Genomic DNA, 16,590 nt, shown 5'->3' with positions numbered 1-16,590 from the left:
TTTTCTTTAATAGGTCATATTCATGCTGTGAAAATGATGATTTTACCTAGATTTTTATATATTTTCCAAAATATACCTTTTTTTAACTAAATAATTTTCCGATCAAATTGCCTCTCTTATTTCTTCCTTTACTTGGAACATTAAGAGACCAAGAATTAATAAGTATCATTTATAAAAATTTAAAAAAGATGGTGGACTTTCACTTCCTAATGTAAGACTATTATTTGGCTGTGAATATTAGACAATTATGTTTTTGGTTATATTGGCTTGATAAGAACCAAAAACCATTATGGGTTAATTTGGAATTAAAAGTTGTTAAACAATTTCATTTAACTTCAATTTTAGGAGCTCCATTGCCTTTACAGCTCTCTAAAATTCCAAATTTAAATCTCTGTCCGGTTATTAAACAATCCCTATTGATTTGGGTTCTGTTTCATAATTTTTAAAATTTTAAACAATTTAAGTTGTCTAGTTTTTTATATTGAAACTTTTCATTTAAACCTTCAACAATTGACCCCATTTTTCTTCCATGGAAAAATAAAGGAATCCATTCTTTTACAGATTTATTTTGTGATGGTTGATTGCTGACTTTTGAAGAGTTAATTAATAAATATTCTCTCACTAATACACATTTTTTGCAATACTTTCAGGTTAGGCATGTTTTACAACAACATTTACCTAAGTTTCCATATTTACAAGAATCTGATTTGTTGGATACCATTTTGAAATTGAATCCCTTAGTGAAAGGTTCCATTAGTAGAATTTATAATTTATTTTTGTTACAAAAAGAGAACCTATCACTAAAGATTAAACAAGATTGGGAGAGAGAACTTAATATGACCTTTGTTAATGAAGATTGGCTTCGAGTTTTGAAAAACGTAAATTCTTCGTCTGTATGTGCCAACCATTGTTTAATTCAATTTAACATTGTTCACCTTTATTCTTTAACAAAGGAGAGACTATCTAAAATATTTCCTAGTATAGACAACTACTGCGATAGATCTAAAACTAAAGTAGCTACGTTGTCACATATGTTCTGGTCATGTTCTTCATTAAAATTGTTTTGGAAATCTTTATTTTCTACAATTTCTAAAGCTCTGAAAATTAATTTACAACCTAATAGATTGACTGTTCTATTTGGAATAGTTCCACATCATATTCAGGGTATCTCATCTTCAGATCAACATGTAATTGCATTTGTTACACTACTGGCAAGAAGGGCTATTTTATTAAAATGGAAAGATATTTCTTCCCCGACATCAATTGAATGGTTTTCTCAAGTAACGTTATGCCTTAGTTTGAAAAAAATTAGAGTAGAACTTTTGATCCTCGATTCGATTTTGAGAGAAGATGGGGTTCTTTTGCCAAATATTATCATTTAATTTGAATTGAGCTATATGGTTTCCTTCCAATTTTATTTTTTATAATAAATATGAAATGGCAGTTGATGACTCTTTTTTTATATTTAGATGATGGTCAAACATATTGCTCCGGGGGTGTTGATTCCTAATGGTTTTTTTTTCCTTTTTTTTTGTAGTTAGTGGGTTTTTTTCCTAGTTAGATGGGGTTCTTTTTTTCCTTCTTTTTCCTATATATATATATTTTTCCTATTTTTATACTTTACAATCAGCTTTTTTTTCTTCAGCTTTATTAATTGCATACATATTAATCTGTTGAAGTTTTGTATCATTTTATAGCTGTAGAAGATTATGTACCAATAAAAAGATTCTAATAATGAAAATGACTTCTTTCACTATTAACCTAGAAAACCATCATATGCTGATGCATTGCTCTCTGGACAATTTAAGATAGATGCAGAGTTCTTGGATGATTCCCATCAGTGTATCAACCTTCAATCTCCTCAAACTAGTTACATTTGCCTTTGGCCTTTTATTTTCCATTTCTGTGGACATTGTGGATTCAATAGAACTATATGCAGCAAGAAAAGTCAATCTTCCCTTGATATTCGTCTGAGGTGTCCATGTGTAGCTGTTAGCCACATTCTGTGCTGCACAGTTCTCCAACCCACTCTCCAGTGAATCTGTATATAAGTGAAGGTCCTTTAACAAACACAGTTGCAGGATTTGTTATGATCATCTCTCCCATGAATGGCCCACTTTGGGTGCTAAATTTCATGTTTGTGACTCAGTTTATAGTCTATGAATCGACTGTGAAATACATGCACATTTACATGTATAGGTGTGTCCTATGTTTGAAAGTGTGGATTTGAATAGTAGTGGTCAAATTTAAACGGCAAGTTAACGTATAAAAAAGAACAATTGAATTTTTGTGCCACTCAATTCATAATTCTATCAATTTCTCTAGCATTAAGCCAGCTTTGTAGTAATCTACAGAATATTGAGCTGAATGATATAAAAGGAAAATGATAGATTATGATCCTTTTGCATCGGTTTAAATGACAGATTCCTTTAAAAAGTGTAAATTTTATCTGACAAAACTCGGTATTGGGACCACAGCTGTTTACAATTTACATCAACGATTTGGATGAAGGCATTGAAAATAACATCAGCAAATTTGCTGATGATACTAAGCTGGGTGGTAGTGTGACATGTGATGAGGATGTTAGGAGAATTCAGGGTGACTTGGATAGGCTGGGTGAGTGGGCAGATACTTGGCAGATGACGTTTAATGTGAATAAGTGTGAGGTTATCCGCTTTGGGAGTAAGAACAGGAAGGCAGATTATTATCTGAACGGTGTAGAGTTAGGTAAGGGAGAAATACAAAGAGATCTAGGAGTCCTTGTTCATCAGTCACTGAAGGTGAATGAGCAAGTGTAGCAGGCAGTGAAGAAGGCAAATGGAATGTTGGCCTTTATTACAAAGGGAATTGAGTACAAGAGCAAGAAAATCCTCTCGCATTTGTACAGAGCCCTGGTGAGACCACACCTGGAGTATTGTGTACAGTTTTGGTCTCCAGGGTTAAGGAAGGACATCCTGGCTGTAGATTCACAAGGTTAATTCCTGGAATGTCTGTACTGTCTTACGCAGAGAGCTTAGAGAGACTGGGCTTGTACACGCTGGAATTAAGGAGATTGAGAAGGGATCTGATTGAAACATATAAAATTATTAAGGGATTGAACAAGATAGAGGCAGGAAATATGTTCTAGATGCTGGGAGAGTCCAGTACCAGAGGGCATGGTTTGAGAAGAAGGGGTAGGTCATTTAGGACAGAGTTAAGGAAGAACTTCTTCTCCCAGAGAGTTGTGGGGCTCTGGAATGCACTGCCTCGGAAGGGAGTGGAGGCCAATTCTCTGGATGCTTTCAAGAAGGAGCTAGGTAGGTATCTTATGGATAGGGGAATCAAGGGATATGGGGACAAGGCAGGAACTGGGTATTAGATGGGTATCAGCCATGATCTCAAAATGGCGGTGCAGGCTCGAGGGGCCGAATGTTCTACTTCTGCACCTATTGTCTATTGTCTATAAAACTTGAGTAAATTAATGTTTTCAATAAGATATACAAAGGAATTGAATTTTTCAATAACTTTTCAGTTGGAATACACAGCGAGACTGGATTTCCTTTGGCGTGTTCAAGCAAAAGAGGAAGTGAATGAAATGAAAGAGCTTCGCGAACATAATGAAAATATGCTCCGAAATATTCTACCAAGTCATGTTGCACGCCATTTCTTGGAAAAGGAAAGAGACAATGAGGTAAGTTCATTTCATGACAGTAAACCTAAAACTAATCAAATCAGTTGTCAAGGTTTTTGACACTTGCTCTCAGCAGTCATATTTTTACAATCATTTTAATGAATGAAAAAATAATTGACTGAAGTATTCCCATAGTCTTTTATGATCACTTTCCTTGCTATCACACATCATCATCCATATCAATGCTGGATTAACCACCTGAAATAAATATTGTTTGATGATGTTAACTCCCTCTCCCAAAAACATCCACGTGATGGAGTTAAAATTATAGCAATGTGCTTCCAATCATGCTTCCCTTCTGCCAACATATTCCTTTCAGTATTTTCAAAGATGTTCAAGATTTCTACTGGAATTGGATGGGAACCTCATGAATTCCTACAAATCTAATAACAAAGATTTACTCACCTTTCAACGGTCTATTGGCCAGAACACCTCCCTTGGCCAGTGTACCCATGGTCAGTGTACCCGTCACAAAGAAAAAGGTAAATCATTTCAGTGTAGTGAAGTAGGAATGCTCCACATGAAATCTTGAGACAGTTAATGTCCCAGTCTGCTGATTCTTTTCATATTACATAATCTGGGATGAACACTTGGCTGCTGGAGAGTGCACTGCTCCACACTGCTGCGGTGCACCGGATGTCCTTTCATGGCATAGCTGACACAAGGATGTAAATGACAATCAACAATCTTTGAAATGGAAAGTGAGCTGGATTCATTTCATCACTGAAGGCAAATCTGGAAAATATATACTGTGTACTAGGTAAACATAGTTCATTTTCAAAGGTTCTCAGATCACTGGTCGTGTGATTATTATTTGGATTCAAAGAAATCAAATTTTGGAGCCAGCATACAGTATAACACACAGATTTGCATCTTGCTTCTAGTGCACAGAATAATTCCAGGTGGTAAAAGTTGGTAAATTCAGACTTTTAGCACTGAATTCCATGTTGTTTAACGCAAATGATTGATAAGTCATTCTTTCACAGACAAAACAACTTCTTAAAAAATATACTGTGGCTCTGACAATCAGGTGGTTGATTGCTCATGTCTTTATTTCCATTATTGTTCTTTTTGCACCAGGAACTTTATTCACAGTCTTATGAGTCTGTGGCTGTGATGTTTGCCTCAATTCCAGGATTTGCAGACTTCTATTCCCAAACTGAAATGAATAACCAAGGAGTAGAATGTTTACGTTTACTAAATGAAATAATAGCAGATTTTGATGAGGTAATGTTGCACGTCATGGCTTAATAAAGTCTCGGGCTTTCATTTCCTTTGTTGGATGTTGAAATATAATGGCTACTGTCCTTATAGTAAAGCATGTGACAGACCATTCTCGCTTCGCCGAAAGATAGTAATTACAATTCATTCATCTGTTCTTGCCAGTGGTAAATGTGGTTTTAAATCCAGGCTGTACATTGTATTTCCAAATATCACATCAATGTGTTGGGGAGTGAAAGAGCAGCCTAGAATTCAAGAGAGCATTATTTCTGAATTGCAGAACAGATAATGGCAAATCAAGTGATGGAATGCCAGGAGAATCAGTGCTGGGAACACACCTGCTCACAAGCTGTATTGGTGGTTTGGATAAGGAGATCAAGTATAACGTATTCCTGTTGGCTAATGATCTGAAACTAGGTGTGAATCGTGAGATGAATGCAGCAAGTCTTTAAGAAGTATACAATAGACAGACAAGAACATGGGAAATAAAATATAATTTGGATAAATGTAAGGCCATCAGCATTGGTAGAAAAACTAGAAAGGTAGAGGACTCTTTTAAGTGGTGAGCGATTGATATGTATTCATGTTCAGAGGACTGAGGAGCCTTTGCACACAAATAACTGAAAGATACTTTGCAGATTCAGCAAGCATATTTTAAAACAATTGATAAGTTGACCTTTACTGCAAGAGAATTTGAATACATTTTAATCCAATTATATAGGCCATGTAGAGACCATAGCTATAATATTATGAACTGGTCTTGTCTCTAAGGATACACTTACAACAGGAGTACAGTGAAAGTTTACCAGATTGATCCTGGGGTAGTGGATTTGTTGTAAAGGGAGAGTATAGCTAACCAGCCTTGTGCTCTCTCGAAGTTACAGGAATGACAATTGATCCCATTAAAATGTATCAAATTCTTCAGGAACTTTACACGGTAGATGCAGAGGTGATACTTCCCCTGGCTGCGGAGGCTAATCATTGTCCAGTAAGGTGCTGGTAGAGTACCAAGAGAAGTTAGTCCAACTGCTACATTGAAAGAGTAAGGTGATCCATACACTCAGATCTTAGTTTTAGTGCAGAAACTGCTTAACACAGTCCACAAGGAGTTTAAACATAATCAAATCAGTGTATCCTCATAAACAACAATATTCATTTTAGGAGCAATTCAGATTCACAATGATTAACATAAAAACAGATATTGATTTTCTGATTGAGTTGAGAAACGAGCAATAAAAAAAAATTTCCAATTCCCCAAACCTGTAAACAAGACAAAAACTCTGCAATTTGTTCCATTCTTGGCTATTTTTCACTTAGCACTAGCATTTAATTTCCATTTCATGTGATTCTGTGATTTCCATTTTAATGTTGTTGTTGAATCTACTGCTCAATCATTTCAGACAACATATCTCAGTTTCTCATTATTTGCTATCATAATTTTTCTTTATTTTAAACACCTGTCAAAAACCTCCTCATAACTTTTGTATCAAGGAGGTCAATCTCAATTCGTCAACACTCTCCGTTCAACTGTGGTCTTTCATTTATACTGCCATTCCAGTATATCGCTTATGATGTTACAATATCATTCCAAAGGTAGTGACAAGAAATTAATGTAAAATTTCAGATGCTGGCTAATCAGTTCTTTACATTCATACACAGTCTCTATTTATAAAGCTGTCTTCCTTTTAAGCCATCATCCTGACTTGTCCTGTCACTTTTACAGGCAATCTACAGACAATTTTTTAAGCAAACATGATTCAGACCTATTTAACTTTTTCAAAATTATAATGTATCATATACCTTTTATCTTTCACATATTAATGAATTATACTAAACTCCATTTGCTACTTTCTTACTTCTGAGCTCTGAGTCAATTATAAATTTTGAAACTGAGCTACATATACTGTTCTAGGTCATTAATATATTTTGACCCAAAATCAATCTACCACTTCACGCTATTGCAATGTGAGACCCAACCATTCCAAATACAGCCTGCAGCTTTTGCTCCTATCACCAGTTTATATCCTGTTCAGCCATTGTCCTCTCAATTCAATGGACATCAACCCTTATTCACTCACTCTGTTGTTTCAATAAACAATGAAAGTTAAACACTGTTTGCCTTTGACAAGGCTTTCTTCACTAACCAATATTTACTAAGTCCCAACTTAACTTGTTCTCAATTAAAGTTTCTAAAGTGTACCAGCTTTAGACATTAGGATGATTAGCTTATAATTGCTTTTTTATCCATTTGAATGAGAAATATTTGGACTTTATTCAAAGAGATGGAACTAAAGGAAGAACTTGAAGGAGGAGACAGAAGTAGTGGAAGAAAATCACTACTAGAGATGGAATTCTTAAATGGAAGAAGGAATAGCTGCCAAAATCAAGGGTGAACATCAGCTCAGAATGCTAAGAGTTGGAGATGTTTCACAGTTGAAGATTAGGGGGCTGTTAAAGCGATATTGAGGAGAGAGTAGTCCAAGTACAATTTCTGAGATAGTTCACTTACTCACTTCTGTTCAGTTATTTTATCTGTCTCGATTACCTTCTGCAGTTGTTGGGAGAAGAGCGATTTCAAGATATTGAAAAAATTAAAACAATTGGAAGCACTTACATGGCTGTATCTGGATTGTCACCTGAAAAGCAGGTAAAGACAGCAAAGAATTTAGACAACGTGAATAATTTTTTACATTTTCGTTATATATAGTTATTAATATTATCTTCTATTAATTACCACTTACAGCAATGTGAAGAGAAGTGGGGCCATCTGTGTGCTCTAGCAGACTTTACCATTGCTTTAAATGAAAGCATACAAGAAATAAACAAACATTCCTTCAACAATTTTGAACTTCGGGTTGGTGAGTATAACTTGTATACTATTTGCTTATACACAATTTTATTTGTTCTGCGAACTTCTACTTCAATTAACAAGTATTTAAATATTAAATACAATTGCTTTGTTATTTAATTTTGTCCCTTTTTGGTGCATTAGTTGGCTGCAATATAGTGCCCTAAAACCAAATCTGAAAACACCAAATTGGGAAATCCTTGTTTAAAGTGGTTGCATTTAAAGGCATTAGAAGAAAGCATGTACCTTCACACACAGCAGGAGCTATGGGACTCCCAGGCTGCTGTATTATTTGCTTTGTACCTGCTGGGATGCGAGTTGTGTTGTTAGTGTTTCTCTATGTTGGCCATGCATGCGGCCGTAGAAGTGAGGAGAAAAGTGGGTGGGGGGGGGGGGAAGAGGAGGTAATTAAAAAAACAGAGGGAGACGGTAACCAATGTGAAGGGTTAAGTAAGGAAGGGGAAATCAGAGTCATCCTAGTTGGGTGCTTGAGCTCATCAGACCCTACGGTGCCTGTGAGTTCCGTGTCACAATCATGATGCCCACGGACTGCAGATACAGCAGAGATTTTGGTCAACAAAAGAGTAGCACAGTGCAATCAATAAAAGAAAGTAATAAAAATAACAATTATGTCCAATTAGGAACCTTTTAATTCATATATAGTTCACAACTTCCGAGTAATGTATTTCCTGTTTAACTGTGAGTCAATAGTGGAGTTCAGGTCACAGCCTTTTGATGCAATTTCTGTCAGTAAGTAAGAAACATGCCATGTGCATTGCTGAAGTCTTTATGTACACAGAATCCAACTTGGAGATGATTACACTGCTAGGACGAATTCCAACAGTAGATCCCTGCTCTGCTGTGCTGGTGGATGAAACATCAAATGGAAGTTTTAAATCATATCCAATTTACAATATGAACAATGCACATCTTTTTATATATTCTAACAGTGTTTGAAAAGATTCAAAAGTTAAATTTTAATCAGTGCAACAGAATATTTTATGTAGAATGCTTACGTGGATTTAAGCGATTATTGACAACAATTATTTACAGTTACATTACCCCTCTACCAGAGTGCAAGGGTTAAACCAGGATAATCCATAGCATGAGAGATCTGCTTAATCCATTTTCTACAACTTCCCATCACCCCCCTCCGGTTTGCCCTCTCCTCCTGATTTTTACTTCCCCGTTTATCCTTTCCCAGTGATACCGAGACAGGAGCATTGCATTGTTTGAGCACCCTTTGTGATAGATGACCAAAAACTTGGCCAATAAATATTTTAAGGGTTTAAAGGTTTAGAGAGAATTAGAGATGTAGAAATATGGAGAAGATTATAGAGGAAATTCCAGCATTTATGTATAAGGTAGCTGCTGACATGATTTGTAATAGTGGAGCATTAAAACCAGGGAGGTCATTGAGGCCAAAGTAAAACCAATCAGGGACATAACAGACAGATTCAGAGCAGCAATAATGACATTAGGAATGTTAACACACAAGAACATTGAATAAAAAGTAGCATTAACCTAATTACTTACCTAACTTTAATTATAAAGCTGATTATTTTATATAAAGTAAACCAGAGATCTAATTCTTTTTTGAGTTTACTGAAGAGAGATTGAATTTCCCCTGTTTTTTGAAGCACTACATCACATCACATACGTATCCAAATGCAGGATAATGAAAAAGTCATGAAGAGTGCATCAGCTCCTCCAGTTGTACGTAGAGAATGAGGAATAGGAGTGAAAGGGATCTAATGTGATATATCATGACATTGAGGACATGACACCAGTACTAGGACCCCACCAGTCAACTCATCTCTGGGTCTGGAAACTGAAGTAATGACAGAACACTCCAAGGGAAAGCACGTCAATTGTCCATCTTTTGCAGGCACTCATGTGTAAATGCTGATTGTGGGAGAACCAGTTCATTTTCCACCACAACTTCTCTAGCAAACATATCTACACACAATAGACATCTATTGTAGGTGCTCTTTCACTTGGGCCTGTGCCTCAGTCTTGAGCCAGGCCACCTCAGTAAGAGTTTAATGTGAGTCATCAGGGATATTTATGCAGACTTTCAGGGAAAGAGAGCAGTCTTCCAGTCAGCACGTTACAGCTGCATGGGGAAATGGATCTGGAATTGCTTTATTATTGTCATATACATTAAGACACAGTGAAAAGTTATTGTTTGCATGCCATTTGGATAGGTAATTTCACACATAAGTGCATTGAAGAAGGAAAGGTGAAAGCAGAATAGTGTGTTGCAGTTACAGAGTAAGTGCAGTGTGGATGGACAAATAAAGTGCAAGGGCTCTGACGAGAAGATCAGAGGCCATCTCCTAACATATGAGATGTCTGTTGATGAGACTGATAACAGTTAACCTTGAGCCTGCTGGCATGTGCTCTCAAACTGTTATATCTTCTGCCCAATGAGAGACTGGAAAAAGAAAGAGTATGATGGGAGGTGTAGTTAATTCTGTTGGCTGCTTTCCCAAGACAGTAGGAAGTATAGATGGAGACAATGTGGAGATGATGAAATGGGCTGTATTCATAACTGCCGGCAGTTTCTTATGGTCTTTGGCAGAGTAGTTGTCATACTAAGCTGTGATGCATCCAGGTGGTATGCTTCCTATGGTGCAGCTGCAATAATCTGGAGAGTCATTGGGGACATGTAAAATTTCCTTTACCTCCTGAGGAAGTAGAGGTTTTGGTGAGTTACCTTGCCATACTGTCCATGTGGCTGGACCAGGACAAATTGTTAGTCGGGAATTTGAAGCTGTCAGCAATCTAGGGCTAACAGACTCAGTATAAGGCTAATAAATTAAAGAGGCACTAGAATATTAAATATTACTGACAAATGTCGTACTTTCAAATGCTATATTATTTCATGTTGCTTTCTTATAAATGATTTTCAAGACACTTGTACTATCCAATTGCACCTTAATTTAGGAAATATAACATCTTTCATTGTGAAGAAGTAAGTCACAACAGGAGTAGCAGCTGATGCAGAAACTCTGTGGCTCACCTTAAAAGACTGACAATATGCCTGTAAGAACCTTGATTGCTGCTAGACATAGAGAGGTGCTTTCCTCTTAAAATTAACAACTGCAACACTGCAGATCACATAATTTTGAAGTCCTCTCACTGTTGCGGTATTATTCTGCTAATGATTACGTATGACCTCCACTGAGAATTTTAATATTATCTCAAGGATTTATCCCTGGTCTATTCAATTCTTACAATAATTTTTATGTTCACCCCTAAGCAGCAGAAAGATATATAAGGATGATTAAATGGTGAGATGAGACATCTGTTCAATATTATCTGCTCTGAGATGAATTCAGTCAGAATATTCTCCACTGTGCATCTATGGAGTCTATGCTGACATATCAAATCTCCTCAAACTCCTAACAAAAAAGAGCTACTTGTGAGCCTCCTTTCTGATTGCATCAACATGTTGGGCCCAGGATAGATACTTGGAGATGTTGACATACAGGAACTAAACGCTGCTCACCCTTTCCAACACTAACCCCCTTAATAAGGACTGGTGTTGTATTTTCCCAACATCGCCTTCCTGAAGCCCACAGTCAATTCCTTAGTCTTCCTGACATTGACTGCAAAGGTTTTGTTGTCACACCACTCAACCAGCAGATCACTCAACCAGAGGATGTGGAAACCATCAAAAGGGTTCAGAGGAGATTTACAAGGATGTTGCCTTGATTGGGGAGCATGCCTTATGAGAATAGGTTGAGTGAATCAGCCTTTTTTTCTTGGAGCAACAGAGGATGAGAGGTGACCTCGTAGAGGTGTATAAAATGATGAGAGGCATTGATCATGTGGATTGTCAGAGGCTTTTTCCCAGGGTGGAAATGGCTAGCATGAGAGGGCATAGTTTTAAGGTGTTTGGAAGTAGGTACAGAGGAGATATCAGGGGTAAGTTTTTAATGCAGAGAGTGGTGAGATAGTGGAATGGGCTGCTGGCGATGGTGGTGGAGGCAGAAACGATAGGGTCTTTTAAGAGACTCCTGGACAGGTATATAGAGCTCAGAAAAATAGATGGCTATGGGTAACCCTAGGTAATTTCTCAGGTAAGGACATGGTCGGCACAACTTTGTGGACCAAAGGGCCTTTATTGTGCTGTAGGTTTTCTATATTTCTATGCCTATCTATCTCCAGAATGCCTCCACATTTAACCAATAACAGTGGTGTTGTGTGCAAAATTATAGATAGTATTTGAGCTGTGCTTAGATACACAGTCATGAATGTAGAAGGAGTAGAGCACTGGGCTAAGCATGCATCCTTGAGGTGCATTTGTGTTGACAGTCTTTGAGAGGAAATGTTATTGCCAGTCTATATTGACTATAACACACAAAAAATGCTGGAGGAACTCAGCAGGTCAGGACAGTCCTTAAGAAGGGTCTTGGCTTGAAACATCTACTGTTTTTTTGTTCCATTGATGCTGCCTGACCTGCTGAGTTCCTCCAGCATTTTGTAAATGTTGCTTTGGATTTCTAGCATCTGCAGATTTTATTATGTTTCTATATTGACTGTGTTCTCCTGATGAGGAAATCAAGGATCCAGTTGCTGGAGGAGGTGCAGAGACTCAGTTTGCAGGCTACATGATTAATATTGATGGGTTCATGGTATTGAACACTGAGCTGTAATCAATAAACAGCAGTACATATGTTTTGCTGTTATCTAGACGCTCCAAAGCAGAGTGGAGAGCCATTGCGATTGCATCCACCATAAGCATGTAGCTGTGCTAGACAAATTGCAGTGATCTAGGTTCTTGATCAGACAGCAGTTAATTCTAGCCATGACCAGAATAAATTTTGGACAGAATGTACTGTTACCTTTTTTAACAAAGCTACTCACTTGTACTTAGCAGCCTAAAACAGTATACTACATGCAGAGTCAAGCAATCTCACAACCAAAGGATCAAACTACAGCTTTATAATCAGAACACATCTAACCATCAATAATGATGGATAACTAGATAGCTAATGGGAAGAAGGGTATTTGACAGTGAGTGCTACTAAGAAGGTAGGTAAACTGAAACCAATGGGTATCAAAGGAAATTAAGTGGAGTTGTACCTCACAGAAAAGAAGATGCCAATGAATGTTGGAGATCAATTAGTCCAGCCCCAGAACATTAGTGCAAAGGTTCTTAAAGGCTTGTCCTTCATACAACCGTCTTCAGCTTTTTCATTAATGGCTTCCTTCTCAACAGAAGGCAGTCATGCATTTAACTAAATCAATGGAAATATTTAAGTTCAAGTTCAGGTTTAATTGTCATTCAACCATACATAAATTCCTATGAATAGAACCAAATGAAACGGCATTCCTCTGGGTAAGGTACAAAACATAGTGCTAAGTCATACACAGCACAAAACACATATAGCACAAATAAGATAGTAGTAGACATAACGGTCAGTCAAAAAAATACAGCGTAATATAGCTTATCCTTGAGTCCATGGATGTTATCGGCAAGAAAAAGCCTGCAGCAGTCTGCAGATGAAAGCGATCCAGCTTGTCTTCCACCGAGCAAACACTGGAGTGCAGCACAATGCCATCATGGATACTGCGCCAGATTGGCTTTGGTGTCACCTCTCCTGGGTGGCTGCAACAGGCCACACTGTTGCATGAAGCCTAGTCTGTGCTACAACTGACCATGCAGCTCCCCTGCCTTTAGTAACCACCAGTAAACCAGTGAAGCAGGCTCACAGCATTCCATATTACCGATGTCCAACCGGGTCTTTCAATCACAAGGAAAATGACCAAGACAATCACTCATATTTTGACTGCATACTGTCTTTGCTCACCGACTCTGATGCCTTCCTATAGCAGGCAGCAACAGGGTCCATACCAAGTCCAGCTCCTTCAAAACCTCTGCTAACAAGCAACTCGCTGATGGGGTAGACCTGCAGTACTTGAAGTTCTTAATGTCCCGGAGTGTCTCAGAATAGTAAAAAAATTTTAAAAAACAGACAATAATGCCTTTGGTTGGCCCTGTAGAGGCAGCTGAACCCAAGTGTGCTGCCATTTTACCAGAAGTCATTAAAACTAGAGGGAAGTAGAAGTAATGAATAACCAGCACTGTTACTTCAACAATGATCACAGTAACAATAATAATAAATAACCAATAAAATTTGATTGTTTTCTTGAAGCAACAGGGGCTGGGGGGAGTGGGGGGGTGACCTTATCATATGAGAGGCATAGATACAGAACGAAGTCAGTGTCTGTCTCCCAGGGTGGACATGTCAAATACAGAGAACACTGAGGGGGGAAATTTTAAAGAATATTTGCAGGGTGTCTGGAAAGTGCTGCTGAGGAGGTGGTGGAAGAATACATAACAAAGAGGCATTCAGACAGACACATGGTCAGGAAACAAAGTGATATGGATCATATGCAGGCAGATGAGATTGATTTAAATTGGCTTGATCAGTGCAGACATGGGAGCCAAAGGGCCTGTACCTATGCTGTACTGTTCCATATTCTTTCTTTTATGTTCTCTGTTTAACCACGCCATTGAGATCAGGAACCACTTCTAATCAATTACTGATTTATAATAGAAAGACATCTTCAGGTAACTAGATGTTACTTCGACTGGTAATTCTTCCTCCATCCAAAATTAAGATTATTCTTTTAAGTATCTAATTACAATTCACTAATATTTGAAGTAAATATTTATGTCCTTCATTCTGTTATTCATTGGCTTAGTGGCTGTAAATCTTTTGATCTCCCATTTTGCCCAACACCAGTATGATACATAAACCTGTTACTATACTAATTTTACATGTCTGATGGGTTTAAATCATTCATTTATATGTTTGATTATTACCTCCCTATTCTCTCAGTTATAAAGTATTACAATGACGCACAGTGGCAGGTAACATGTACTGCATAAAATGCTTCATGATAATAGTAAGGTATTCCTGCAAAAGAAGAAATGTGATTTTCTGAGCAACAGGCCTAAGATGATTCAGCTGCAATTAGTGCAATATTTTCAAAGATAATGTCAATTCGAGACATGAATGTATTGTGCTATGATTTTTTGCATGCTCCAAAATGAATATGTTGATATAATTGAAGTAATTTACCTTGAGTTTTAGAGCCAATTCAATCATCAATACTCAGTAAACTGGATGCGTTTTGTTTACATACAGTACATCATTTTCAAATTACGCTTAATCATTATTGGTGATTCTTAAGAACATCACAGAGTGGCAAATTTGCCACTCCTGGCTTTCACTCAATTCTTTTATTTGGTAAAACTCTTGGTAATATTTGCTATATTAGTGGCAGCATGCTATTGGAAATTGTTGCTGTTTAGTTAATAATGTATGTTCACGTGATGACTTAGTGCACCCACAATTCTGTATCATTCTGAAATATAAAATTTTACAGATCAAGACGATGCCATAATTATTCCTTGATCTGTGCCAAATGTCTTAATCCAAACTAGTAAACATGAGCTTAAAATAGATGAAACCCAATTTCTACTCATAATCAGTGTTCACTAATCTCTGAAGAAAATTTTTAATGAATTTTAAAATAATGAAGAGCAAATCAAGCTCAGTTTTAATCTGTTATATCTGCTGTATTGTGTGATAGTTGCTAAATTCTTTCTCTGAGATTATGAAACATACTTCTTTAGACAATATTGTGTTTAATAGGTACATTTAATAGGATCAATAGGAATGATAAATCCTATTGAACTTTATTCCATAATTTTTTTCAAGAAATAACAAAATTTCAACATGGAAGGTTTGGTGATTAACGTAATTCAGAAGCCATGCCATCAACTGTCACTTTTGAAGATTTAATACATTGAAATTGCTGAATAATTTACATGATAATGCACTTCTTCTTCTTCTTCCAGGTATTAGCCATGGCTCAGTCGTTGCAGGGGTTATTGGCGCTAAGAAACCACAATATGATATCTGGGGTAAAACTGTAAATCTGGCAAGTCGTATGGACAGCACAGGCATCAGTGGAAGAATCCAAGTGCCGGAAGATACATATCTTATCCTAAAAGACAAAGGGTTTGCCTTTGAGTACAGAGGTGAAATATATGTCAAAGGGATAAGTGAACAAGAAGGGAAGATTAAAACATATTTTCTTCTGGGAAGAGTGCAACCGAATCCACTTATCATGCAACCAAGAAAGCTAACCAGTCAATACTCATTAGCTGTTGTTGTCCTTGGACTTGTACAGTCATTAAATAGACAAAAACAAAAACAAATGCTGAATGAAAATAACAACTCTGGCATAATTAAGGGACATTACAACAGAAGGACATTACTTACTCCCAATATACCTGAGACTGTGCCACAGGTTGAAGGCTCAGAAAAAACTGAAATGCCATGACAAAATTTTCATTGTGTTGTAATTTTGTATTTCTTTTATATATATCTATATACATATATAAATATAAATAAATATATATACACACATATAAATATATAATAAAAAGGTTTACTTTTCTAAAACTGGTCTAGTGTTTTACAGTGTGCCTTGCTATCACTGAGAAACTAATTTCGGTAGTCAAAAATACCAATCTACACGACTACCACAAATGAGTTAATGTATTTCATTCAATATTTCAATACTTTTCATGAGCTTACTATAAATTAAGAATAGTAATATAGTTTATGAAATGAAATCTTACAAAGAGTTGTTATAATAAAAAGAGTTGCTTTTTGAAAGGATGGAAAAATCTAAATCAATAGTCACTTTTTAAAGTGCATTGTTATAAACTCTGGAGGTGCCATTAAACAAAGACACCACTTATTTAATCTGATAGATATAAAGGATTAAGGCATCATTTGGCAGAATTGAAGGAGGTTAC

At 36.7% G+C, this 16,590-nt stretch overlaps 1 protein-coding gene across 3 annotated transcripts in view; it reads left to right on the top strand.

The window, feature by feature from the left end:
• The window catches only part of adcy8 (adenylate cyclase 8 (brain)), a 129,668-nt gene extending 113,521 nt beyond the window's left edge, over positions 1–16,147 (top strand). For 2 of the 3 annotated variants that reach the window (XM_059980008.1, XM_059980001.1), the window contains exons 14-18: positions 3,512–3,670; positions 4,751–4,897; positions 7,446–7,538; positions 7,635–7,749; positions 15,622–16,147. In XM_059980008.1, coding sequence (XP_059835991.1) covers positions 3,512–3,670; positions 4,751–4,897; positions 7,446–7,538; positions 7,635–7,749; positions 15,622–16,109 — 1,002 coding nt within the window. In that variant the 3' untranslated portion in view covers positions 16,110–16,147. The remainder of the gene's footprint in view (positions 1–3,511; positions 3,671–4,750; positions 4,898–7,445; positions 7,539–7,634; positions 7,750–15,621) is intronic. The other variant, XM_059980017.1, reaches the window with a different exon arrangement.
• Positions 16,148–16,590: the final 443 nt, after the last annotated feature.

Source organism: Hypanus sabinus, chromosome 1, assembly GCF_030144855.1.
Source record: "Hypanus sabinus isolate sHypSab1 chromosome 1, sHypSab1.hap1, whole genome shotgun sequence".
Lineage (NCBI taxonomy): Eukaryota > Metazoa > Chordata > Chondrichthyes > Myliobatiformes > Dasyatidae > Hypanus > Hypanus sabinus.
Note: the sequence above shows the minus strand (reverse complement) of the source record. Positions and strands in the feature narration are given on the sequence as shown.